Source organism: Corylus avellana, chromosome ca1, assembly GCF_901000735.1.
Source record: "Corylus avellana chromosome ca1, CavTom2PMs-1.0".
In the NCBI taxonomy this organism is placed as follows: Eukaryota; Viridiplantae; Streptophyta; class Magnoliopsida; order Fagales; family Betulaceae; genus Corylus; species Corylus avellana.
Genome location: NC_081541.1, coordinates 47,569,586 through 47,584,285, shown reverse-complemented (window position 1 = coordinate 47,584,285; position 14,700 = coordinate 47,569,586). Strand labels below are relative to the sequence as shown.

The 14,700-nt window shown below is 36.3% G+C and overlaps 1 protein-coding gene across 5 annotated transcripts in view; it reads left to right on the top strand.

Annotated features, from left to right (window-relative positions):
* Nucleotides 1–7,918: 7,918 nt before the first annotated feature.
* Nucleotides 7,919–14,700, top strand: part of LOC132167248 (F-box protein At3g07870-like) — an 8,582-nt gene continuing 1,800 nt past the window's right edge. The window contains exons 1-4 of one of the 5 annotated variants that reach the window (XM_059578158.1): nt 7,919–8,170; nt 8,730–9,986; nt 10,061–10,106; nt 13,862–13,953. In XM_059578158.1, the coding sequence (XP_059434141.1) occupies nt 8,770–9,986; nt 10,061–10,106; nt 13,862–13,870 (1,272 nt within the window). In that variant the 5' untranslated portion in view covers nt 7,919–8,170; nt 8,730–8,769 and the 3' untranslated portion in view covers nt 13,871–13,953. Of the gene's footprint in view, nt 8,171–8,729; nt 10,107–13,861; nt 14,239–14,700 lie in introns of those variants that run through there. The other 4 variants (XM_059578159.1, XM_059578156.1, XM_059578155.1 and 1 more) reach the window with 4 other exon arrangements.

The following is a 14,700-nucleotide window of genomic DNA, read 5'->3' as shown; positions in this document are numbered from 1 at the left end:
GAGAGAAAGAGACGATGAAGCTCGCGACTACCTGAAAATGAGACAAAGACATGAAAGAAATGAATATATATATATATATATATATATATATATATATATATATACCTTGCAAAATGATGATTTTTTTACTAAGAAATGGTTTAAAAAATGGTTTAATTGTAAGAGGTAATAACTAAGAACTTCAAAAAATTGTTCAAAAATGGAATAAAAATATAATTATAATTTATCTATGTACTTAAATAGTGTATAAATATGAATTTGTATATATTATATATGTATGATTTGTTAATATATAATTTTTTTTTTGAAAAAACCATATTGGTAGATATTATAAATGGATCATTGACAAAGCAATTGCTCTGTCAATAAAATGTCTCTAATACAAGAAGACCCCTCTTCCAACCATACAGTATCAGTTGCCTGTTTAATAGCCAGTTTTGCTAGTATGTGAGCCACCCCATTAAATCATATTATTATATATTTGTTAATATATAATAATATGATTTAATGGTCAATTGATCACGTGATATAATCATATAAATTATAATGATAATACATTAAGACTTCAATTGTGGCTATAAGTAACACATTGTTTAATCCAATTCCAATTACTTAATTTGATATTATACGAATTACATTGTCATTGTAAATAAATAATATGATTAAGTATTTGAATTGTCATTGGATCATAAGATAAAGTATTGATCTTATACATTTATATTATTCAATATGCAGATTACATATAATATAACCAATTAATTATTGTTACTTAATTAGTTAATTATATATTGATTATTGTAATTTGTTACTTAGTTTATGCTGTATATATATATAGTTAACGAGCCTGACGAGCAAGTCGAGTTTGGCTTTATACGAGTGTGGAACGAGCTAGGCTTGTGAGCCCATTAACGAGTCGGGCAAGTGAGTCAATCAAGCTTTAAATGAGCTAGGCTCGCGAGCTCTATTGAGTTTTGTCGAACGAGTCAGGTATGTATCACTTATTAATCGAACGAGTTTCAACAGTAACAAGCAGGTTACTACAGTACCAAGCTTGGGTTCGGGCTGAGCAAGTATCGAGTAGGTTGTCGTGGTTTATTTACAGCCCTATCGGTGAAGTTCAAAGCAAACAAAAAAACCAAATCCAAATCTTTTCCTAAACAACTAAACCCATTCAACCTATAAAAGAGAAAACCTTGAAAATTTGACTCCTTAAGGGCACTAGCAACAATTTCCCTTTGATTTTCCCTAAGTTTAGAGAACAAAACTACTTTTTGCTTCCCTATCAAAATATATTTCACAATATCTTCTCTTACATTTTCCTATACCATTCAAATATTATTTATTTACAAAATACAAGTTCCCTACCTATCTTAACTTTTTTCACAAAATTTCAACACAATCCCCAATAAAAAACAAAGAGATGAAAGAGAAAAGAGAAAAGAGAAATATTTATATTAAAATAATCAAAGCTCTCTTTTGTTTAAAAAATCTCTCATCACCAATGTTTACTAGACAACCAAATATGTACCATGCATATATAGAAAAGAATATCCTGCTTATTAGTCCATCCATACACAAAATTAGCTTATGCATTCCTCACAATACGCAGCATGCCTGACTTCTTTATTACTTCATCAAAGGTTAGCTGCAAATGATAAAACTAACAATAATAACTTAAATAACGATAAGTCACTTCCAATACGCAACCTTACTTTTGAATAAGGTTAAGTGAATAAGATAAAATCGCATATTCTCAATAATGATACTTAATTACTGACTTGAAAACAATTAAGTTTAATTTGATGTATGTGAATAAGATAAAATCACATTTTCTCAATAACTTCACTTAATTATTGACCTATAAATTTAATAAGATATATGTTCTAAAAAACATATATATATATATATATATATATATATATAACATGAACCATTTTAGTTTTTTTTTTTTTTTTGGGTATCCAATTGTGGGAACTGTCATTATTAATGTTAGCACAAACTATACCAACATCTCTGTAGAAGGAAACAACTCATAGTCATTGGTGACTACGCTCGAGCGCTATAGAGAATGCGCTCGAGCCCACTCGTGATGCCATGCTTGTAGTGTAGATCATCAGATTATTTTGCTGCACTAGCAGCTGCTGGAACATCTGCTGCATGAGTAGCAGGATCATCAGGAGGTTCTGTAGTGTGCTTAACATGCCCCCTCAAGCTGAAAGGGGATGAAATCACTTTGAGCTTGGACTTGAGAAAAGAAATCTTTGGTGAACACATCTACAATTTGGTCTGCTTTAGAGATGAAGGAGACTGTGATGTCTTTGTTGAGCACTTTTTTCCCTGACATAGTGATAATCAATTTCTATGTGCTTTGTTCTGGCATGGTAAACTAGATTAGTAACCAAGGATAAGGCACTCACGTTGTCACAACACACAACTGGAGCAACTGAGATAGGGATTTGAATTTCATGAAACAACATTCTAAACCAATACAATTCAGTGGTAGCAATTGACAAGGATCAATACTCAGCCTCAATGCTTGATCTGGAGACAACAGGCTGTTTCTTGGCACTCCAAGATACCAAACAATCACCAAGGAACACAAGCAAAGTCAGATGTAGATCTTCTGTCATCAAGGCAACCTCAATCTGAGTCACAAAAGGCATTCAGTTGGAGAGTAGTATTGGAGTAAAACAGGCCATGATCCAATGAGTTTTTGAGGAATCTTACTTATACTTGACAAGTATCTTGCATTGCAAAATAGAGCTGGCCTGCTCAGTCAGGAAAGCTTTCTTGGGACATTCGTCTTCCTTTCGATGGTGACCAAATCCTTCAGAAATTTGGCATAAGAAAGCACTTGCTGGATGGCATCTAGGAATGGAATGTTGATCTGCACTTGCTTGAACACTTCCAAAATGTCATCAAACTTTGATCCTTTCTTTGGCGCCATCAGTCTCCCTGGATACGGAACTTTGGGAACATATTTTCTGGGATGATCCTCAACACTTGGAATGACAGTGTCTAGTCCCGTGTCTCCCGCAGGCTTGTCCTGGCTTCCCACTTCTTTTGTAGCTTCAGTGGCCTCTTTAGGCATGGCCACTTTATTATCTACTTGTTTTCCTGACCTCAAAGTGGTGATGGCTTGCACATGCTCCTGACCATTATTAAAGGGAGAGGAACTCCCAATAACAAATTGCCCTTTTGGGTTAGGTACAGGTTGACTTAAGAACTTTCCTCTTTCTCTTTCCCCCACTTGATTGGCTAGCTGGCCAACTTGTCCTTTTACCTTGATCATGGCTTACTTAAGTTCTTGTATGTCTCTGCTATTGCCTATAGTGGAATTCCTCAGCTCCATCGTGGTATTCTTCAACTCTTGTATTGCTTGGGAATTGCTCAAGTTAGTATTCTTCAAATCTTGCTTCATCTCTTGCATGAAAGCTTTCATCATGTCTTTCAATGATGGCTGTGGTGCAGGTTATGACACTTGATTAGATGGCCGGAACTGATTATGAGCTTGTGAGGTACCTCCCTGGTTTAATGGTTGATTCTGCTTCCAAGAGAAATTGGGGTGATTCCGCCACCCTGGATTGTAAGTCTAAGAAAATGGTCCATTTGTGGGTTTTGTATACTCGTTGAAAGCATTGACTTGCTCAGTCGTGTACTCTGTCACGACTCTGTTGACAGAGTTCGGCAGTTTTGAGTGAAGTGCATTGGACTGGCACATAACCTGCATACGTCAGCTTGGTAAGTATATGCTGCATTCACTGGTTTGTTTAGGACCATCGTATCAAATTGCTGCCTGAGCACCTTTAATTCCTCCCTTATGTCAGCATCATTCTTCACCTCGTAGAGGCCTCTTATCTTGGGACTGGGATGTTGTCTATCCCAACTATTTTGAAAATCCCATTGTTGTGCTTGTTCAGACATTTCATCCAAAGTTTTATAGGCTTTAGCCCCGTAAGACTTAAGAATTCTCTACCATTCATAGTCTCAAGCGATTTTGGTTCATTTGGTGTCAGTCTCCTGTAGAAAATTTGAACAATCATCTCATTCTCAAACCCGTGGGGGTGGGAATTTCATAGTAAGCTCCTTAAACTTCTCCCAGCTATCGGTGAATCTTTCCTTCTATTTTTATCTGAAATTGGTGATCTGTAGACATAGATTATTGATTTTGGAAATTGGGAAGAATTTGTGGTAAAACTTTCTTTGCAGGATTTCCTAAGAGGTGATAGATCCAGGTCTGTTGTTGAGTAGCCAGGATTTTGCCCTATCATGTAAGGAAAGAGGAAATAACCGAAGACGCACCAATTCTGCCAGGGCATTTTGCGTATTAACAAATTTGCACACTTCCAAGAAGGACCTCGCATGAACATATGGATCCTCGTTCTCTAATCCTTTAAATGCCGGAAGGTGACTGATCACACTCGGCTTCAACTCGAAGCGAGTGGCATTAGTAGCTGGCAGCACTATACATGACGGTGTGTTGGTAGTAGTTGGTGCAAACAGCTCTCTAAAGGATCTGGGTGGATTTCGTTCTTCCATCTTAACAGACATTTCCGAATCATACTCGAAACTTAAAAATTGGTGGGTGAGTTTGGTGGCTGTCTTAGGTTCTCTCTCGCCATTCTTTCAATCTCGGGATCAAAAGTACTTAACTCTAGATTTAAAGATCTATGACCAAACATGCAAATAGGAACTAACACGCTAACACCCCAACAAACTAACAAACAAAAAGCTTAACTGAATTGAACTAAATTAAATTATACTAAATTAACTAAACACAATTGCAAGTAGAAATTAATGCAAACAGAAACTAAAAACTCACGAAAACGGACCAAATTTTTTTGGCTAAAATCGACTGAACTGTTGCAGTTGCTGCCTTTGCTATGAGTACACTCGATCACGCTGATGTGTGCTCGATTGTACTTGAGTGAAGATGCGGTAGTTAACGAGCGCAAGTGCGCTTGAGCTTACTATCTTGGCCCCAAGTGTGCTCGATCGTAGTAGGGCTACGATCCGGGGTGTGCGGAAGAAGTAACGGCAGAACTGTAAAACAAGCCAAAAAATACAAAAAACAAACAAAACAAAAATCTTTTTTTTTTTTTTTTTGTAATCAGGAATAAAACAAAACAAATTGTAGAAAAATAAAATCCTAATTATAACTAGTAGAAGAATAAAACTATTTTAGAAATAAATTGGTTTAAAAAATTTAACAATTCTCCAGCAACGGCGCTAAAAACTGTTGTGTCAATTTTAATTAACTCGCAACTGTACTAATCAATTGTAGTCTATAGATTGCAAGTACGAGGTCGATCCCACAAGTAATTGTATTCTTGAAAGCAATTTTAAATATAAATTAATTGAACCCTAATCTAGTTCCAAATTTTTAAGAGATTTTTGTTTGAATGAAAAATCAAAAGCCTAAGTAATTTAAAGTGATTGTAATCTAAGGACGAAGCACTAGGGTTTCGAAATCTGCACTCACAAATTCATAGCAATATAATTTCATGATCTATAATTTTCCCCAAAGTTCTCACATATAAATCTTATATTTGTTTTACTATTGCTTCAAATAATTAATCAAAATATCACATGTATCCATTCATAACCCAAATCACAAAAGAAATCCAATATTCAATCAAATCATTAACTGTATCCGTAAATCACAAGAAAATATCGGATTTTTATCAAAACATCAATTGTATCCAGAGAATAAATCACAGGGGAAATCTAATTTTTAACAAAGAAAACCAAGCAATCAATTGTATTGAATAATCTTAAATCATCAAGTGTATCATTGAATCACAAAAGATATCTAAGAATTATTCAATCCAATTGATTAGAAGTAAAACAATAGGGCAATTAAACCATTAAATTGGGAAACATTACATACATGAAACAACATTGCTAATCAATTAATCATAAGTGAGGCTTCATCTTCAACCTTAGTTGAAGGCTTAGCCTCTCATGTTATTGAAAGACAAAATAAGATTAATTGAATTCATAACGGAAAATTGAGTACTTACAAATATGAAATCACAAAGTTGAGATCCAAAAGTTAGGAAATCCTAAAACTCTCTTCTTTCTCCGTTGAAATCTCGAAATTCACAGCCTCCCTAAACTAGTATGATAATTACCTATTTATAGACCTAAAACTAGGGTTTTAAAAGTTGAAATCGGATAAAATTCGTGTCATATCGGACAGGTGCGCTCGAGCACACTCGAGCATCAATTCTCCTATGCGACGCACACATGCGCGCGCGACGGGCTTTGGCTTGTGCGCGTATGCGCTCGATCGTAGGGCGCAGGGCTTGATCGCAGTGCCCTCAATCGTAGCATCCTGTGCTCGATCGCAGGTCCGTTGGCTGCTTCTCCAAAATGCGCAACTTTCACATAAATCCCGCAGTTTTTCTCATTGCAACCTATAAAACTCTAAAGACACAGAACTAACCCATAACATTAGATAATAACACAATTAAATGATTAACACAAGTAAATTAAGGGATCTAAATATGCAATATTTGGCACACACCATGGAGCTCTGTCAAGAAAATAACAGAATCATAACGAAAATACCAAGTGGGTTTATTTGCTTACCATAAGTACAATTTATTAGGGGAGCTCAAACAGTTATAACCGGCGGTTATTGGCTACAACCACAACCGCAACTGCTTTGAGCGATTATCGATTTTTAATAACCGTAACTGTCTAGACAATTAGCGGTTATTCAATCCAATAACCAGCGGTTTTATAACTGTTTTTTTTTTTTTTTTTATATAGGCTTTTGGGCTTTGTAATTAGTTTGGGCCTTAATTCGCCTATTTTTTGGGCTTATTTTATGGGATTGGCTTAACTTTTGGTCTTATTTTAAGGGTTTAAGGCCAAAATGTTTCAAAACAGATGGAAAAAAAAAAATGCTGTTTTTTTGGGCTAGTCAATATTTTTAAATAAGGCTTAACTCAAAACATTACATATCACATTATATATTTCACATGCATAGTCGTAAATAGCTTAAATCCATTAATCCAAATACAAATGAAAAAATTAATATATTTTATTAATATAAAATATTTAATATATATTTATATTATTATATATAAATGAAGGCTGTTTTGAAACTTTCCTTAATCTTAGTTAGTAGACTCAAACGTGGATTTTGCAATCATTTATTATTGACTTTTGTTTATGTGTACACAAAGGGTCAAAGTTTGATATTGTGTTTGAGGGACTTAAAAATGCTTTTAACACTAAAAAAGTCTGTTTGAAAAAAAAAAGTATTCGTATAGTAAAAAAATGAAAAGCTCTTTTAAGGGTCCAAAAAGCCTAAAAATGACCAAAACCCACTTTTGACAAAAGGTTAAAAATGAAGCTTTTGTCCAAAAGCTCTTTTTGACTTAAAAATTCTTTTTTCGAACGGACAAAGTTTTCCTCCAAACTGGGTTAGAGAAATTTTCTTTAACCTAATCTATAAAAGTGACATGTGTCCCTTGAACATGTGAGATGCACATATTTTTTTAATAGCAGGGACAAAGTTGAAATAAATTTTATTAAAAACGCATGTGCATCTCACATGTTATTAAAAAAATTGATATATGTTACTTTTATAGATTAGATTGAAGAAAATTCTTCTAACTTAATTTAAATGAAATCTTTATCATTCTCAAACGTAATCCCAAACAGGCTTTAAGCTTTCTTCCGGTGTAATTAAATTTGATTTTACTCGACAGTTTCATCATCTAATTTCATGACATTGGAGGGATTTTGGCACTGCCACGTCAGCACCAGATGGGTCTAACCATCCCTCGTGGCACGTGGTGATTGGAATGGCGCGGACCAGCAGGAAGGAGTGATGCAAATATTTGCATATTTTTTTTTTATTTATTTTTTTTTCCGCATTAGAGGAACTCTTGTAATTATCTCAAAACCCATTTTCTTTTCTTCTTCTACTGCTTTTTCTCACCTGAGACAGAAATCTTCCCTGCCCGCTGCCCACTGCCCGGCCATGGCTTCACCATAACCGCCGAGCTTCCGCCACCTTTTTGAGAGCCGTGGTGAGCGAGAGATGTGGCCTCCATGCCGGAACCGCCAGCTGTCATCCTTCACCGGCTGCCGTTCGCGTCAGCTCTCGTGAAAGCCGCCACAGCCGCCTCCGCCTCCGGTTATGACCGTTTAGGTAACTCTCTAAATCTCTTAAACGCTCCATTTTTTCTGCTTAGATGTGCTGGTTTCTGGTTAAAGTTGATGAAAGCATGAACCTTTTGTTGACGATAGAGATGAAGACTCAAAACTAGCAGAGGAGATTCATCCATGAGAGAGATAATGATGACATCGATAATGCACATTTCAAAATGAAAATGACTTGTATAGTTGATGATAAATGTAGATTCAAAATCAAACTTTTGTGATCTTTAAGTGTTGTATATAACAGATAACTCATCCGGTGGAGGCAGAGAGAGGAGAAATACGATTTTCAAATTATAGTTTCGTTTACTTTTTTCTTATCTTTGCTGCTAAAAGTTGGAGTTTGAAAGGTTTGAGAACTGATTGAGTCAACAGTTAGATGGGCTGGCAATTTTTGTGGATTTATTAAGCATTTCAGCTGAGGCCTAGTTTGATTGTCGTTTTTTTGTTGCTCCCTTTCTCTCTAACCCACGATTTTTAGAAATAAAGCCCATTTTTTTTTGTTTTTTGTTGTTTTTAGTGTTCTAAATGAAATGGTTCTCACTTCTCAGTTAATACAACCAGAAACATCGTCAAAAAGTTCTGAACGATATGACGTTTTTCTTCCACTACTTCATCCTCAATCATCTCTCAAGGAAAATCTCAAGAAGAAGAAGAAGAAGAGGAAGAAGATCATTGCGACCGGTCTCCCAATCTACAAAAGAACCATCATCATCAGCATCAGCAGCATGCACAACCATAATGGACCTCCCAGGCCCTATCCTCATCGACATTCTCTCAAGGCTGCCGTTCAAGTCAATCTTGGTCTCCAGGTGCATATGTACAACTTGGCGCATTTTAGTCTCAGACCCTCTTTTCGCTTCTATGCACTGCGCAAGAGCTCCAACCCTTGAGCTCTTGCTCCACCCCAAAGGCGTCGGTTGTCCCTCTGCAACCCTTCACTGGGTTGATCTTGATTGCATTTTCAAAACTGCTCCTCCTGATGATCGAAACGAGCAGCGCAAAACCAAGCTTAATAGCAAATTTTATCTTCCACTTCCGGGTTGTAACATTGAGAGGAAGTGCCTTAAAGTAAACACTAGTAGCCGTCGTAGTAGTTTCATGGACTACTATGGTATTGTGAATTCATGTAATGGTTTGCTCTGTTTGAGCAAGCCCATATATAACGATCCTCATATTATATGCAATCCTGTTACTGGTGAGTATATAAGTATTCCCAAGTCTGAAGAGGATGTCATGTTTTGTGGTCCTGTTATTCCGGGGTTTGGTTATTGTCGGAGGAGTAACAAGTACAAGGTTTTGAGATTGGTATGTCGGCCTGAAAATATGTTTCAGACTATGGCTGAGGTGTATACAGTTGGAACAGCGTCATGGAGGAGCATTGGATGTGCTCCATTTGACCTTGGTTTGTTTACAACGTATCTGAATGGAGTGGTTCATTGGGTAAGTGATACTGCGAACGGTCCGGCTGTTATAGTGGCTTTTGACTTTGAGGAAGAACAATTCAGTGTGATCTCATTGCCTCCTCACTTTGGGGAGACACACAAAGAAAAAGAAAATTTGCACAATATGAATATGGGAGTATTAGGAGGTTGTCTTTCTGTATGTGATGTCACTTTTTGGGATCATTTTGATATATGGGTGATGAAGGAGTATGGTGACCCAACATCTTGGACTAAAGAGCATGTTATATGTGCGCACTCTGGTTGCCACCATCGGCCAATAAAGTTCCTGGAGAATGGAGATATATTGATGATATATAACAAGGTGGAGTTGGTTGCATATAGTCCTGTCGAAGGATATTTCAGGTATCTTAAAATTGATGGGGTTCTGGCTGTGTTTGAAGCAATTACCCATGTACCAAGTTTCGTCCCACTTGCAGATGCTGTAGCGGGAGATCATCTGAATGTGCAAACGATAAAAGCAAGGTACTACAAATTTGAGTTTTTCCAAGCTAATTAAATGATATCTTACAGTATTGGATGGTTCTCTGTACTTAATTTGGTACAAAGCATATTCTCTCAAATTATTAAACATTAAGGGTTTTGGGAGTGAATTAGCTTTTCTGCAACAAGTCTACTTTGATTCTAATTTTTTGCTTGAGTGTGCTGCGCATGCATTTGAGACGTGATATGAATTTTTGTGTGATAAATTTCATTAAGTGAGTTAATGAAAATATTTGGCAGCAACATGATTTGGATGTATTTTCTAAAGGCTCATTGCTATGCTATTGGAAATTATATTTTTGTGAGATTGTTGATTGTGATGATTAAACACCAAAAATTAAAAAGTTTTCATTTTCTTAAATTTATTCTTGTTTTGATAGAGGTTTTACCAAATCAAACTGCAGGTTATATATTGTATCATCTTTCCTCAGATTGATGTTAATGAGTCCATCCTTTTGTGTGTATAAATTCCTAATTCATGTCTTCTATTCACAAAATGCCTTATAATTGGTGTTGTGGATAATATTGATTTATAGTGGATGTTATCAATGAGACTCAACCTAGTTGTTATTCTAGGAGTAATAAGAAATTATCTTTAATTTTGAATAAGAAAAAAGTTTTTATTGCTTGAAGCTGATTGGAGGGAATACCATTGATTCGCTAGGGCCTTGTTCAGCTCTTCATTTCCCTTCTCCCTCTCCCTCCCCTCTCTGGTTGCTGATAGCTAATTTGTCACTCCTCTCTCTTATCATTCATTGGAAATTCAAAGGTTAAATGCATCCTTCTTGCTTCACCAAAGATTTTTTGTATTTTTTTTTTTTTTATTTCAACTTGTCAATAAAAAGGTGAACTTTCATGATCTTGAACTAAACTGAAGGGATGGAGCAAGAATTTTGCCATAATCAACTATGACATGTTATCTCTTGATTTCATAATGAAGATAAGTGTTGTGGATTTCGGGGAAGTTGGAGGATGCTGGTTGGCTATATGTGTTATGAATATAAGTGTTTAGCTTGTAGTTTTTATATTGGTAGCTATGTGATTAGCTCAATCGGTTGGGAATCACGCTTAATGAAGCAGAGTTCACTAATTCCCCATTCTTTCCTTGGGGTCAGAAACCTTATTAAAAAAAAAAAAAAATTCACTAAGCTAGACAGATTAAGAAGTTCCTGAGCTCCTTTAACCCTGGCCCCCGTCTCTTTTTTGATTGAACCCGGTGTACCTTTGTTACCCTTACGACTTGATTCAATTGCAGAGAACAACTCTGAAACCTCCTGTTCAAAACTTTCATAAGAAATCTGCAAAAAATTTTCTATCCCATACATGTGTATCTTAACCCAGTGATCTAAGAGGTGCATTCACAGAACAACACCAGTGCATCCATATGCACCCTCTAAACGGGAAGAGAAAACTGTAGTAGCTGGACAGGTGGGCTCAGGCTCAGCTAAGATGGTACACTCAGAAAAATTAAGCTTATCCTTACCAGGACTAAAGCTAGACCCATCCTAAACTTCTGACTAAGCCAAACTGTCATTTCTCTCGGCTTCATAGAGAGCCCTCTAGAGGAAGCAGCCAAAGGGAAAAAATTACTGTCGACATCCGCGAGAGGAAACAAAATGGAGGAAAGTGATGTGGGGGTATATGACAAGTGGAACAAAACTCTTGGCCCGTCACTGGTGGAGAAGACCCATCCACCGGTGAGGTAGTGGCCATACTCGCCTTTAGGTGGGTGTCTCTCTTGTATACTTTTCGTGTACGAGGACATTGCCCTTTTCTCTCAATAAAACTATTACTCATCTAAAATGTTTTCATAGAGATGTCGTGATGGGTTGGACTTAGCACTGTAACAGAAAAGTGATAAAATTGTGGAAATGATATAGTGCAGATGCTCTGGTTTCAAAATTTGTTGCAGAGCCATTTTGGTTGCAGTACTGTAGATGGTATCTATTGTTATGGTTTTACGCGGAGGCTTAGGCATGACACAACTTGGTACGGTATTATTCTTTTTTACAAGTAAGGGAAACTTTACATAAAAAAGCGTAAGACGCCCCTAGGTACACACAGTATACACAAGAAGCTCCAAACAAAAACAAGCAAAAGAAAACCCTAGATGAAACAGCAGGAAAAACCCACAAACCCACAACCCGAAAAGCCCTCAAACCCAAAGGGCCAAAACCCTCAAAACACCAAAAGCCCGAATCCCACACAAAGCACTCAACGCTAGAAAGCGTGAGCCTTGCCTTTCCCACGCCTAGAGGACTCTCCCTTAGAATCATAGTTGATGGAGCATTATAAATTCAGAAGCTCCCTTCTACCCTTAACCTTCCGAGGGAGATCCACTTCAGTGTCTTCATACCACTCACACGAATCCCCTTCCAAAGCCCAATCCAAGTGAGTGGCAGGGGGAAAATCACCCTAGGGGGAAAATCTCTGTCCTCCCCATCCCAAAATCACCAAAACCAAATCCAACTTACCACTTCTGGGATTGAACCAAGCTTGTTTCCTTGTCAACTGCACGAGAGGGCTTAGCAATCGACAAGGCTTGGGAGTAATCCAAGCCCACCACTACCGGAGGCATCTGAGGATGAACCACAACAGAAGAAGACGAGGTCTTCACTGGCACCACAACTGGAGACAACCCAACAATACGTTCTACACCAGACCCTTTCGCTGTCGTCTTCAACCCAACCTTACTTTCTTTACAATTTTTCCACTCATTACTATACATCTTAGGAGGAAAGTTTAAATTTACATTCATTTGGTACTAAATGTATTCTCACACCTTGCTCTGAAATTTGAAAAGTTTACTTTGTTCGTGGAACTTTTTTTTATCATTGCCTAGAACTTGAATGGGCCCTTATGAACCAGATCAAGATTATGTTTGTTTCATTTAGTGGGACCGTCTATTATGATGAATCCTAGTCTTGGACAAGCAACAGTTGAGGCAAAAAATTATGATGCTTAGATGATCTTGTACCATTCGATTTGAAACTTTCCTGGCATCATATTTTGTTGTAATTATTTTGGACTTTAAATATTACCATTATATATATATATATATATTGTCCAATCATTATCTCCTATTGTGTATATGTCTAAAGTGGAGACCTTAAACTTTAGTGTGCTGACTCTTTATTTCCATGCTATGGATTTATTATGATTCCATGTATTGCATATGGCCATCCGGAATGTGTTTCAAACCCTAGTTTATATGTTGCTAGATATCTACCGAACTTTAGACTCTGGCTTCAGATTCTCAAATGCATAACAAATAGTTACGATATTTTATCATTTACCTCTCAGTTTTGGAAAGCACAGTGAAAGCTGTAAAATGTAAAACAATTTCTATATTGCATTTCTTTATGTGCTACTGCTACACCGATGTATACCATTAAGATGATTTTAAATGAAAGAAGTTTGAACACATTGGCATCAGCTTTACAAAGTGAAATGGTTCAATACTTTTGCTAATCTGCTATGTATTCCCACTATGTCTGAGCTTGATGAAGCCAACAGTTTTGGTGGCATCCTGGTGGTATATAAAGTTTAAAACAGAGACAAAGAAAAGGGTGATAAAGAGAGTGGCCATTCAAGCAAGTAACCTTGTGGCTGGAATGCAGAATTAGTATTTGAGAGTTCTTAATTAGAAGTACTTTTGAATCTATTCTTAGCTAGAAGATTAAATTGACATTGTTTGAATGTCTGTTTTTCTAACATTACGTTGTATGTTCTCTCAGTTGTTCTGAAGGTGAAGGTGAATCTTCGGAAGGGACCGAAACTCTTTTTCTCGTTGAACAAGGCAAGCCAAGAAGTGCATCAAAATCAACTTCATTTTGGCCAGTTGGTGATGGAGAATAGGTAATATGTTTTGATGTTGCAGAGGATGAGATTTTGACCTAATACCTGCTTTGATGTGAAGAATCTTTTCATGTTGAGCTCAAAGCTTTGAAAACTTTTGTGCATATACTTCGTAGCACTGAGGTTTCTGTTTTCTCAGCTTAGTTGCATATATTAGCTTCTGTTACATAGCCTTTGGTGTTTGTAAGGAAAGGATAGAGTTGGGCTTCACACAGTTTGTTCAAAAATCCTAGTTTTCTTGCTGTTTGTTTCTCTAGTTTCTAATCTAAACTACTTTCTCTCCCTTTTTTTTTTCCTCTCAATTTACACTTCTGAACTTTCAATTTTAATCAATTTACCTCCGCCGTTAGTTTTAGCCGTTAACTTCTAACAGAAAAGACCAAATTACCCTTTGATTTTTGTTTTTGTTTTTTTTTTTTGTTTTTGTGTAAAGAAGTGAGAGTTAGTGTAACATTATTTAAAATAATAATAATAATAATAATAATAGTAAGGGAAAACTTCACTATAGACTCCTAAATTATCGCGCATTTTGAGAAGACTTCTTCAAAATTTAAAAACTTTCAATTTACACTCCTGAACTTGCAATACCAACTTAATATGTGCAATTCATTTCTTCCCTGATTAGTGAACAAGTATCTTCACCAAGTTATATACTCTTATTAGAAAGAAAAAAAAAAAAATAGAAAAGATTATATACACTCTTTATCGAAGGGTGTTG